Source organism: Telmatherina bonti (assembly GCF_933228915.1).
Source record: "Telmatherina bonti genome assembly, chromosome: 18".
Taxonomy (NCBI): Eukaryota; Metazoa; Chordata; class Actinopteri; order Atheriniformes; family Telmatherinidae; genus Telmatherina; species Telmatherina bonti.
Window position 1 is genome coordinate 10,709,184 of NC_136616.1, and position 13,453 is coordinate 10,722,636.

General features: G+C 39.6%; 1 protein-coding gene across 1 annotated transcript in view; it reads right to left on the reverse strand.

The window, feature by feature from the left end:
• Positions 1 to 2,167: 2,167 nt before the first annotated feature.
• Positions 2,168 to 13,453, reverse strand: part of gal3st4 (galactose-3-O-sulfotransferase 4) — a 12,305-nt gene continuing 1,019 nt past the window's right edge. Inside the window, exons 2-4 of the mRNA XM_079257573.1 lie at positions 9,295 to 9,411; positions 6,882 to 7,182; positions 2,168 to 3,332 (exon numbers count right to left, since the gene is read on the reverse strand). Of these exons, the coding sequence (XP_079113699.1) occupies positions 2,238 to 3,332; positions 6,882 to 7,182; positions 9,295 to 9,411 (1,513 nt within the window). The 3' untranslated portion in view covers positions 2,168 to 2,237. The remainder of the gene's footprint in view (positions 3,333 to 6,881; positions 7,183 to 9,294; positions 9,412 to 13,453) is intronic.

The window sequence follows — 13,453 nt, forward strand, 5'->3', positions numbered from 1 at the left end:
GTAAACACTGGTATCAACCATAGACTGTATATAAAAGATGAATGAACTTCCACGACATCACTGGTAAGGTCTCTGAAGAGCTGAATTGAAGCTCATTGGGCGGCTCCCACCATCACCATCTTAGCAGCGTCACGCATGTCGTCTCTCCAGAAAAAGGCTTTTATGCAACCATTAAATAAAACAGTTGAAACATAAAATCTTTTTTTCCCCCATGTACAGCGTATAAACATCAGAATGAAGAAATGAAACAGCAAACCTTTATAAAACATCAGTGAAACCCAAAGACCACTGAAGTTAAACAAATCTTTTCTTTATTAAAACCAACTAAACATACAAGAAGAGCATCGTCTCCAACAAGTTTCAAGTAAGATGGCAGCAACAGTGCACAGCTGCCATCAAAATACACCCCTACCTCGCTGACATCACACACAACATGAGGAAGTACTTTCTGTTACCAAAACAAAGGAAGAAGTGTGTGTGATGATGTCAAACCAAAGTCCCTGCAGGATGCTGACGTACCACGATTACAATGCCACAAACATATGGACAGACATATGAAGAGGTTCTGAAGGTAAAATGAGGTTTTGTTTCTACATACGGTGAGTAGCTGCTGCAACCCGACACCTCTTAAACTCCGCTTCATGAACAATACTCCCTGTTGTGCAGCTCACAGCTGGCCTCACAGTCACTGCAGGGTCCAGCACACAAAGATAAACCCAGAATATCTTTTTTCTGGTCCTTTATGTCTTCAATATTAGCTTCAATATTTAGCTGGATAGAGCTCAACACTATCTTCACAACAAGAAGTTAATCCTGCAGAACCTCCATTAATGTCACAATATTGACTGACAGACCACATCAGCAGTGGAAACTAGTGTATTTTTCTCTAACTTCTTTCATTTATCATCTTTTCTTGCATGCAAACCAACATAAAGGATGGTCACCAAGACCATCCAGAAAAGGAAAAATACGTTTATCATGTTCACGACCTGGTAAAATCCACCTATGTAAAGAAGATATATTTAAACCTGCAGGATGATCAGAGATGATTCATCTGGCGATATGAGATGTTGTGCAAGTAGGAGTGTAACACTGATCCATATTGATACGTTGATCCGTTCATACTGCATTAATGTCCATCAGTCAACATCAATCTTCATTGATATGTTGATTCAACTGATCCACGGCGAGCCATCAGTCTAGATGGATCCATACTGATCTACTACACTGATCCATCAATACTTTGGTATACATTAATCCACAATGGTATATCGATCCACACCTATACATCACTATCAATCTAGATTGATCCACGTCAATTTACAACAATCCATCAATCAACAATGATCCATCATTCTACTGTACATTGATACAGCACAATAGATGGATCTACATTAATCCATCCATACAGATCAATACATTTCAATCCATAATACATCACTTTACATTGATTCATTGATGTAAAGTGATGTAGAGTGCATCTATTGATCCACATTCATACCTCATTGATTTACATCAATCTAAACCGATTCTCATCAATATATTGATAAAATCGATTGACAAGAATATATAGCTCTATATCAATCTACATCAATCGATCAATCCACATTGATCCATAAAGCCACCTAACCGGTCAAAGTTTGAAACAGAACCCATTAAGTCTGAATATGTTCAAACTTTTTCTATAACTGTGGATCAATGTATCGATGTAGAACGATGCATCACTGTGGATGTGACACTGGATCAATTTATCATGCGGTGGCTTGTTATTTACACTCCTCCTGTATAACCGAGTTAATACTACAACACTGAAACTACTGATAGGAATAACTGATCATTTCTCAAGCCATCACCCAGGAATGTACCACATCTTACAGCACTTATGGGTCAGAACTCGTCTAGTTCTACATCAACCAATCAGTGGTTTTATTGTTGCGGCTGATCAGTGTGCCAACCTTCATGGAAGTTTTATGCATCAACACTGAAACATGAAAAATTATCCTCTTCAGCCATAAAACAGACTCCAAGTGTCCATTGCTGACAGCCTCTTTATAAAAACGAGTTCTTCATTTTCCAGCTGACAACATACCACCAGAATGACACAACTAAACTGAGAGTATTTAGGAAAACAAGGAAATATGGAAGTGCAAAAGAAGAGCTTAATGTCTTCTCATGTGTAAACCCAACGTTCATATGTCCGTTTGATTCATTGTTATTTAGATAGAAAACCCTTTATCTTATCTAAACCTCCCTTTCTCTTGCCCTCGTATCAAAGTCTGGTTGCCCCTGGATAAAATTATCCCATTCCAGTCTTTCTTTCCCTCCTCCAGAGTCCTCCCCAGAGTCTCTCCTTGCTCTTTTTCCATTTTCCTGGAAGAATCTTGTCTTAGAAAAGAGGCCCCGGCTGCTGCCATCAGGCCCTGGTTCTGCTGCCGGCCTTGGACCTTGATAGACTGTGGAAACTGTTTGGAATCCAACACGTCTTTGTATTGGATCTCGGGCCTGATCATCCTGAGACAGGACATCCTGGTGGCATTGTCCAGCCCTGGCTGGAGCTCATACCCAAGAATTTTAACTAATCCACTCTGAAAAGGTCGGATATTTTTGTCTCTGATCCGATGTGCCTCCACAGGCTTCCCACCATCTCTAAGACAAGCATGGGCCAGTTCTTTTCTCCGCATCTTGAGCAGCGTTACCTCTTCCTCCATTTGGGTTTGACCAAACTTGTCAATTTTCTCCCAGAAGGTCCGGTTGAAGGCTTTGTACAGGTGCCAGTCCAAGGCGTTCCACTGCCGAAGCTTCTCCCGTTGATCCTCTGTCAGAGACAAGTTGGGTGGTGCTTTGGCATGAGAATGTCCAGCTCCGATACCAACAGCAGCCGCCACTGCTGCTTTCCCCATCCAGCTCCCACTCATCCCTCCGATGCTGCCAGGCTTCTGCTGTCGAGCATTGAGGCTGAAGGAGACGACAGCATCCAGAGGCCAGCAGAGGGCATGTCTCAGCAGGACCATGGACTGGTCAAAGTACTCCGATACCAGGATCAGTGGGAAGGTCCGGCGGATCATGTCTTCACCATGTTTAGCCAGCGACATGGAGAAGTTAGCATTGTGGTCCAGACCAAAGTCGAACCAAAGCAAGTTTCGAGCGTAGTGGTTGTTGCGAAGACGAGGGTCGTAGTACTTCCTAGGATCATCTGCAAAGTCACCTAAACCTTTGGCTTTCCGAAAGGCAGGCGCCACTTCTTTGTAATAGGCAAAGGAAGATTCGGCCAAGGCAACTGGGTCCCTGATGATGGAGAAGTAGAATGTGTCTTCAGGCATCACCTTCTCCACCTACAAAAAATAAAAAACAAACAGTTTATCATCATAGTGGCTGCAATACCCACAAATAAACTACACATTACATCATCCATGCAAACAAGGACCTGTACTGGTTTTGCATGTGCAGGACCAAGGTCTTTGTCCTGGTCTTGGAACTGGCTCTAACACTGGTCCTAGTGGTAGTCCTGGTTTTCATCTTAACATTATAGCACTACTACTGTGTCGGAACTCCTCATTTAGCTCGTTGTGGTTGCTCTTCCAGTGGCTGCAGAGATTCAATGTGTTTCCTCTGGTAACAAATATGTTTCATGTCTCTTGTAACCAAATAGTTCCAAACAGCCAATGTCTGCAGTTCCCCCTTCATCCACTAGGGAGTGCAAAACAGAGCGAATCCCCATAGACATCCATGTTAAAAAGGCCAAATTTGCAGCAGAAATAAACATGTTTCCAACCTGGTTCAAAAATCATTTTAGGTTTAATAGGTCAGGTTAACCTTCATGACAACTGTGGGGGAGTGATTTTTTTTTCTAACTCGGCTGTTTAAAAGTAATTTAATCTAAAAATTTGGCACATTTAGGGGCATGTCCTTTTGATTGACAGGTACCCGATCTCCCGCTTCAAGTAAGAAGAACGCAAAACAACCGCGGTTTTTAGCTGGTTAACAACGTGACTTAGCTTTAGCCCGCTTACTTCCGTTAGCTGGTTAACTCCTGTTAGCTAGGTGGCGATGGTAGGGACCGCCCACCAAGATTCAATTCAGCTCTTCAGAAACCTATGGGTGACGTCTCGGAGGCTCCATCCATCTTTTTATTTACAGTCTATAGTTCTCCACCTTACGCCATCTCACTGCTCAGTCTATGTATTGAGCTTCCACCAACATTAGCATCTACACAGAGCATCCAGGACAGTAAGAGTCCATTTGATTGGCCATTGATTTACATAGCGCGTGAACCAACAGAGACTACTATTTATCACATTTTAGACAGTCATTGGGACGTGTCTGTTACACAGCCTAATATCACATTGAAGGTAAATTTCAATTTATTGTAAACCCCTAGTAACAACTATGTGGCACCAATTATCCCTCTTATTAGCAGAGGGCTAATTTAAAGTTTACAAGTTAATTTATTTTAAATTGGGTTTCTATACAGCGTAGTGTCATAACAGAATTAGTTTAAAGCTACTTTTACCAAACAGGTTTATATCTTTTTTTCTTTATGAAAAATTTAAGTATTATTCAAATAGCACAATGGCATGTCATTGCAACCGTCTGTCTGCATGTTGTTGTTCTGCTCTGAAACATGCACAGACACACACAGGTAATCACACTTCCTCCACCAAATACAGAGTGAGCATCTGAAAACATGTCAACCACCTGAAAGAAGACACAATTTTTGTGTTTTTTTTACACATTCCCAAGGAGGTAAATAAGGAAACAGTCACGCCCCAGTGAAGAACACAGAGTATTTCTTCTGCTCTGATGTTACAACAAGAATTTCATGTATAACACATACAGGCAGTCGGAACCTACTCTCATTCCAGTACTTTCTGACTGAGGGCACATTCACATCAGCCTTTTTGATTAGAATCCGAGTCCATTTGCTTGGAAAATCCACCTCGTTTGGGGAAATATGAATGCACCAAACAAATTGTGATGCGGACCAAAGAAGCAGACTTGGTCGGCCTACAAACGCAGATCTCGGCCCGCTTCAAGTGGACCAAATACAGGAAGCAGAAAACAAAAACAAAAGTCACTTCCTGCATTTGACGTAGCATTGCATTGTGGGTAAATATATAGCGATGGCGTTAAGAGTCCTCTGCCTCATCTGTTGTTCATACTGCATCCATTGTTACAGTGTATTTCTGCAGTATATTTGCGTAAGACAAAATAAAAACCCCAAACAGCCATAGTTTTGTCTCCAACAGAGTTCATGTCTTGGAAATGTGGGTCTTGTTCTCTCTTTTGCTAAATACTAGTGCAACACCACTTTTGGTAGGAATGGGGATATATTATTTTAAAGGTTCAGCTCATTTGACCAAAGTGCAGCGTGAACTTAATCTTGGTCTGAATGGATACACCCCCTACAACTCAGCCAAGTCCCTAATCGGGCCAAGTCTAGCGGACTATCCCGATGCGAATGCATCCTAAGAGGAGGTCTGATAAATAAATAAATGAATAAATATATCCTTCTTCATCAGGACACTTAAAAAGTTGAACTGTTTTTATGTTTCATGTTCTGTCTGGAAAATTGGTCAGCAATGAAGTTTGGTACTACAGCGTGACTTCATTGCTGAATCTGGCTGTCACATGATGTCTAAATAAAGCTAGTTGTCATTATCACGTGTCATATTCGCACTGTAATGCTGTAATGGGTAAGTTACTTACTACAGAAAGAGTTCATGAATACAAAATTCAGCAAAGCTGTTGTTTAGGTTGAGATTTACACCCTTTTGACTAAGTCTGTACCCTGTATTAAGCCTGTGTTACACATATGAAACTAAAGTTAAGTCAGACTCAAAGTCATTTCTCTGTCTTTTGTTCACACACACAGTTTCATCTGTACGTATGTAAATTATACAGCAAAACATAGGCTGTCTTCTCTTCTTTTACCAAATGATACCATCATTGTGATAAGTCCTTTAGTTTGGTCTCAAATCACCTCAGACAATGCCCACCGCTAGCTTCCCTGACTTTTTTTTTTTAATTCAAATTTTCTTAAGTCATGAGATGGAAGATATACAAAAAATGTACTCATTACAGGAATAACACCAATAACAAAAAGACAACTGGAATAAAATAAAATTAAATATTTATAAAATTATTAAGAACCTTGAATCAAAGGAGGACAATGGCCGACATCCAGCAGATTGTTGGCTTGACACAAATAGTCCACCTTACATTTAAACATGGAGCTGTTCCCCTCTTTGTACCGCTGAGCCACATGGGAAGTGACAATTATTTCCACCAATCGGTGAATTACAGTGTGACCAAGCTCCACGTTTAGGATTGGACTGGTGAGACTGGGACCCCCATGAAAAGGTCCCAACAACTAGAACAGCTCAGATAAGTTAAACTGACCCATCTCACACTGTCCCAAACTGGGCCATCCAGTACCATCCCCATACTAACCTCATAATGATTCTGTACCAGTCGGCCTCATACTATCCTATACTAGGCTGTACCTAGCGACCTTGTATCCATCTATCTTGTGCCATGCCAAGCCATCCCTTATCGTGCCATACCAAGCCATCCTGTACCGCCCCAACCTGAGCAATCCCAGACTAAGTCTCCCCATACCAAGCCACACCAAGCCATCTGCTACTGTCCAGTCCTGTTCCTAGCTGTAGCAAACCCTCTTGTACCATTGTGTACAGACCTGTGTCATGCCATTCTATACTGAGCCGACCTGTACCAATCCGTCCTGTACTGACCTGTGTCATACCGACCCATACCAAGCCATCTTGTATAATCCTGTGCTGAGCTCTATCTGCCCCATACTGATCTGTCCTGTACCGAGCCGGACCTTTGGTCCAGCCCCTCTTCCTTGATGGATAACTCACCTCTGGCTTATTGAATCGCATGTGGTTGCCCATGATGTGAAACTCCACAGCTCTGGGGCCTCGGTAACCCTTCACCCTGTGAGCATTGAAGGGCAGCGGGTAGCCCAACTGATAGCCCAGCGGCAGGGCGAAGCGAAGGTGGTGCTCCTCTCCGAAGCGGTACAGCATGTTGAGCACGGTGCTGCTGGCTGTCTTGTGGGTCTTGAGGAACATGATGTGGGTGTGGGGTCGACAGGATCCCAGGGAGGGCCCATGGCCGTCAGAGGATGAGAAGATGGAATGTGTAGCCGGCTGGACACTGCTGCAGGACAAGTGAAGAGAAAAATAAAAGTTTTAACTGTGAATCATGATCTATAATCACATGATCCAACAAACAACAATGACCTGTCGTGGTAAGAGCTAAACATTTGAAACAAAACCAACAAGGAGGTACATAACAAAAACATGCAGTCACTCCCTGGATCCTTTGAGTTTTTCATGGATTTTTTACACAACAGAAACTATCATTACAGTTGGAATAATATCAACACCCACTCGCCCATCTCCATTTGATATTTTGCTGAACCACTTATAGAAGCTGCACATGAAAATGTTGATATCATTGTAAAACATTAAGATGAGCTCAGATCCAACAGGACTGATAACACTTCTGTTACTGGTTATAAACAACTCTACTTCCAAAAAAAAGCTTTAAAATGTGAATAAAAGCAGAATAAAATAATTTCTGAATCTCATTAAACCCTATTTTATTCCCAGAACAACATAAACAACATATCAGATGTCAAAACTGAGACATTTAACATATGCAGACTGTTTACTTTTAATACCCCAATGGTCTTTTTGTATATCAGTGTCAAAATAATCCAAAGAAGTGATAATTTCTCAGTACTTCATATTATGTCTTAACCATACTGGTAACCATCCTAAAGCTAACACCACAGATGCCACTGGATTTAAGTAACTGAGGATGGAACATAGAACAAAATGAGGGATTTTCTCTTTTGTTTAGGATATTATAGAATATAACCACTTTAAAAATGTGCTGCAGGAAACAGTAACCTACAGAAAACCGTGAGTAAACACATGGACATGAACTATGCAAAGAGCCATGGAACAGCACAAAACTACTGAGGTCCTCGTCATCCGATGAGGAATCCAGGACACACAACTCTGTCCTGCTGTCTCTAAAATAATCTCCAGCTCTTCCTCTGTAGGCATGCATTTTTTTAAAAGATATTTTGTTTTTAATTGTTTTACTGTTCTTGTTGTCCTTTTGAATGCTTTTTTATGCTTTTATTGTAATTAGCATCAAATCTGTTTTAAAATTCTGGGATGTGTTGTGTTCAGCTCTTTGTTTTGACCTTTGATGTGTTAAAGTGCTTCATGAAAAAGTTGAGCTGAGGTGAGTCGTAAATCTGAACTACGAGGGGTTAATTGTCTCATTATTCTGGTCTCAACCACTTGATTTCCATGAATGACCCACATTTTAATTGTGATCCAGTGAAATTAAGCTAATGTAACCATGTTTATATCCATCTCAGCCATCAGCTGTGGTAAGGAGGGTTTGCACTGCTGAGTTGTATATTTTTACAATATAGCTTTCTCAAACTGTTTTCCCAGGATCTGCTATGCTACCTGGAAACATTTCTGTTTTCATTAGAGGTATTATCTGTCCAGCTGTTAAAGCTGGGGTAGGTAATGTTGAGGAGCTGGCAAGATTTGAACGTGTCGCCCTGTCTTGACTCCTCCCCCTCTGGTTTTGCTCCTTGCGTGATCCGAGGCTTTGTTCTGACCTCCGCCATGGAGGTTATGTTTTTACCGGCATTTATCTGTTATGTGTTCAAGATAACTCAAAAAGTGATGGACAGATTTTCATGAAATTTTCCGGAATTGTTGGACATGTAGAAAGAAATAAGTGATTTAATTTTGGTGGTGATCTGGATCACCGTTTGGATCCAGGAATTTTTTAAAGGCGTTGAGGGAGATTTGGAGGTTTTGGCGGGAGGAGGAAAATGAAACCAAGCCGGGTCGGGGAAATCCTTCCGCCATTCTTTCAGCCATGTTTGCCTTCCGAGTTTCTTCTTCACCACTTTGTATTTTCATCCTAACACGCTGTTTATATGCAGGGTGTGGCTATCAGGTATGCGCTGCAGGAGGGGGAGGAGGGGAGCCGGGAGAAGAAGCTATGAAACATAAGAAATGAACAACTCCTTTTTGGTCCGAACGATTGGATTGGTCAGAGTTTTTACAGATTTACAGTAAACTGGGGGTCTAACTATATGTCTTATTGTTCATGATTACAAAATGTATAAACGAATATCAGGACGAGGAACAACTTCACCAAGAGTAAAAAGTAATGTCTCTGAGCAACATTACCTACCCCAGCTTTAAAGAAGAAGAAGAAATGTCGTACCTCTTGTTGAAGATGACGCCCAGCAGCTGGCCGGCGAAAGCAATGGCCACAAAAAGCAGCAGAGCTTTCCACATCCACACTGGACCCAACCGACCACATACTAACCATCTCAGCATTCTGGGAAGAGGAGAAGGGGTGTGGTTAGCAAAAAACAAACAGGAACAGGAAACAGAAATAAATACTTTATAGAAGTTTTACCCGATTCTGCACAGTCATGCATGAAGAGAAAAGTTTAATTTGAACTGTTTTTCCCAGTGAGAAACACTCCTACCATTCCTTACACTCCAGTAGAAACTTCCAGTATATTTACTGTTGTGATTGCTGGTTCTCAGGTAAATAACATTTTAATCCAAAGTGCTAACGATAGCACAAGTCATTTCTTTCATAAACTGAATTAGTTTACTGTAACAGACTAACTACAAGGTTTTGTACACAGATGAAGGATCATGATTGTTTTATGTCATACGTTACAAAATGGCATCCAAACCTAATCGGCTGCTGCAACTGAAAGTCATGTTTTTACATAGAGCACTTTGTGTTTGTTGTTTCATACGAAGTTTGATTGTGCGCTAAAGGCCAACATCACGTTACAGTGTAAACATTATGTATTATGTCTGGTATAGAGACAGAAATCCATGCAGTCAGACTACCAGACCAGCTTTCCCCTTGGTGGCCATGCTGTGCCGTTTACAAGATGTGCCCTGCATGTGCAAGCAATTGGCAATTGGCAGAAAAAAAGCCATTATAGAACATTTAGAAGCTTTTAGCAGGCCTAAAGAGGCCTGGACTAAACATCTGTGCAATCAATGAGTACATTTTTTTAGATGAACTTTTACTACATTATATATAGCATAGCAAGCATTTTTCCTAACAAGATTATAATAAAATCAGGTATAGTTCCTTTAACAGAAATTTGAGACAGACTACTTATTGGCTTTCTTTTTTCAATTTCATTTCAATTTGTTCATTGAAAAATATTTTCATTTATGTACTATAAATTACTTTGATATCATTTATTTGTATCTATTTATTGTTATTAGTTTACTTAACATTCAACTACAGTTTATTATATTCCATTCATTCTCTTTAGTTTAAATTAACAAACATCAGGTGTAACGATATTTATACTTCAAATGCTTCATTTTAAAACTGGTTACAGAAGTTATTTTCTATAATTACTAGTACTGAGATCTCTGATGTTACATTTTTATTGTGTCTGGTTTTGTAACTGATTAAACAAATTGTTTCAACAAAACATTCAGCAAGTATAAAACACCACTAAAGTACTGAACTGCAAAAATATATAAACTATTTTAAAAATATGAATTCAAAACCAGTGCAACAATAAATCCAATTTACTTTCATTGTAATATTAGCCTCCGTAATTTACTAGGTATTTATTAAGTCTCTTTGCAATCAGACTATTACTATAAATAGATCATTCTCTGGAAAATATTACAAAAGTTGGAGTCTCTCTTTCATCTGAAGTTCTTAGTCATCCACTTCTCTCTTTATCCAACACTGTCCCTGTCTTCATATGTTTGCTGTGCGATGCACAAATTAAGGGATTTAACGGTGAATATCCTCCATTAGGGATGTCAATCTAACAACTCACAATTCAATTCGATTCAGATTTTTTAATAAGATTTTCAAATTTTAATCATTGCACTTAAGTAACAAAAGGTGCTAATTTCCCAGGTTACTTCATTCTTCTATAAGCTAAAAGGACCGGGAAATTATTAGGGCTAATTCGATTTAAATTGCAACATGTTTAAAACTTTTATTGCTTGTCATTTTTCTTCATTTCAATGTTACAGCACAGTAACTACACCATCATTCTGCTGCTATAGTGCCTAAGAAGACAAGTAAAGATCAATAAAAAACAATAAAAATGACAAAAAAGTTTATAATCGATTATTTTTATTTATTTGAAGAAAAAAAAAAGAATTTTAGAAAAGTATTTATTTAAAAATTGTGAAGCAAAAAATACTGATTTTTTTATTTTTTCATTTTGGATTCCCCACCCCTTTCGTCCATCATTGCTCCTGTAGTTTTGTTCACTGTGTGCATTTAATTTTGTTTTAAGGATCCACATCACACAGTGCTTTTTTTAGAATAGAAGCAGGTTTTTCCACCTGAAATATACCAATAAATGTTATTTAAAACTTAAACTGATTAATATGTCATCGCTTGTCTTTGTTATGTTTTTTTTAATGGAAAGAGGCTTTATGAACAACCTGTACATATGGCAGCAGAGCTGTAATAAACACTCGTCCCCGTTCCTGTACCATAACGAAACTCACTCCATCTTGTCTGAACAAGTTTTGTTTCAGCTGATTTGTCTCCTGTTGATGTGAAAGTTTTCAGCAGATAAAATTCCTCCAATGAGGTCAGACTCCAGAGAGCAGGAGGGACCACCAGATTCCTCCACATCTGTTTTAAATGGAGCTCATGTGTTTGTATTCTGCCCCATAGTACCAACGTCAGAAACCGAAGCCTCCTCTTCCTCTTCATCTTCATCTTTTAGTGAACGGGTTACATCAAGGTGCAGCAGGACGACAGCTGATGATGAGTTTTTATTCAGAATGTCTTTCTACAAAAACAAGTTTCTTGCATGTGGTTGCAGGTTGCAGCTTGTATTCAGTGTCATGCTGCAGGAATGTCAACGAGTCATGCAGTTTTACATGATAAACAGAGAAGCATTCATGGAAAATACTAATTCAGTTCCAAAAAAGTCAGGGATCTGCGTAAAACTTAAATAAAACTAGAATCTCATCAACCCATATTTAATTCCCAGTAGAACTTAAATCACATATCAGGTCCTAAAAACTGGGAAGTTTTAATATTTAATGGAGAATTTTAGCTAATTTTTAACAACACATCTGTAAAAAGTTGGAACAGGGGCAACAAAAAGCAGTAAAGGTAAATGGTAACAATCCGAAACAACGTGAAGAATATTTAACAACCAATTGGGTTTATTGACAACAGCTCAGTAACATGACGGGGTACAGAGCGAGCATTTCAGAGAGGTAGAGCCTCTCAGAAGTAAAGACAGAGGTTCACCCGTCTGAGACAAACCGGGTCTAAAAAATGTGGAACAATTTCAGAAAAATTGCAAATTCTCTTAAAGCTGAATATTAAAGGTACAGTGTGTTACTAATTTCATTAGCAAAAAACAAGTGTTGCTTTCATAAATACTCATTTTACCAAAGTCATATCACAACTGCTTGCTTATAGTGCTTCTATAAATAAAGTTGCTTCTTCTATAAATAAAGTTGCTTGACCCTTTTGACCATCAGGACAGTTGTAGAGCAGACGTTTTATCTGGAGGAATGATGTTTAGGGAACCCTGTTTTGAGTCATCTGACACTTTTTGAGATGAGATTTGAATCAGCTGGAAAGTTATCCTGATCTGGAGCAGGGTGGTTCTCCAGCACTAGTTACCATGGCAACTCATCGGACAGTTACCCTGGTCCGGATCAGACTTGTTCTCCAGCAATAGTTACCATGGTAACCCAGTTGGACAGTTACCCTGGTCCGGATCAGACTTGTTCTATAGCAATGGTTACCATGGTAACCCAATTGGACAGTTACCCTGGTCCGGATCAGACTTGTTCTATAGCAATAGTTACCACGGTAACCCAGCTGGCAGTCTTTAAGCCATGTTGATGGAAAGAAACTCTCACTTTGATAAGTCAGACTTACGTAAGTCATTGACTTTCCATTTTTTCCTGTTTCTCTGAATACCTTTCAGATGCTGTTTATGTTGTCCAACTTGATTCAAGCATGACGTGCAGATAGACCCGTTAAACACGCTGTTAGGTCCAGACTGAGGTGAAGTGAGTTCAGCACAGCCTCTTCCTGTCATAGATTTTAAAAAGCTGGACAAAGCAGGTTTTCCAGATGCCAAAAATGAGCTCTTAATGTGCGTTCTAATCTGATGCTTATGTTGTCTTTTATACTGGCATCATAAACTCTAGTTCATGGTCAATATGTTTGGTCATTTACAATACGCACTTAAACTACTTCAGTATCTATCTGTTCATGTGTGAATGGGCCTCGCGGTAAAAAAAACAAAAAAACAAAAAACAAATAAATCCTGTTTTAGATGAAAAATTTGCTCCAATCCAGACATCTTGCAGATTGTGGCAAGAACTTT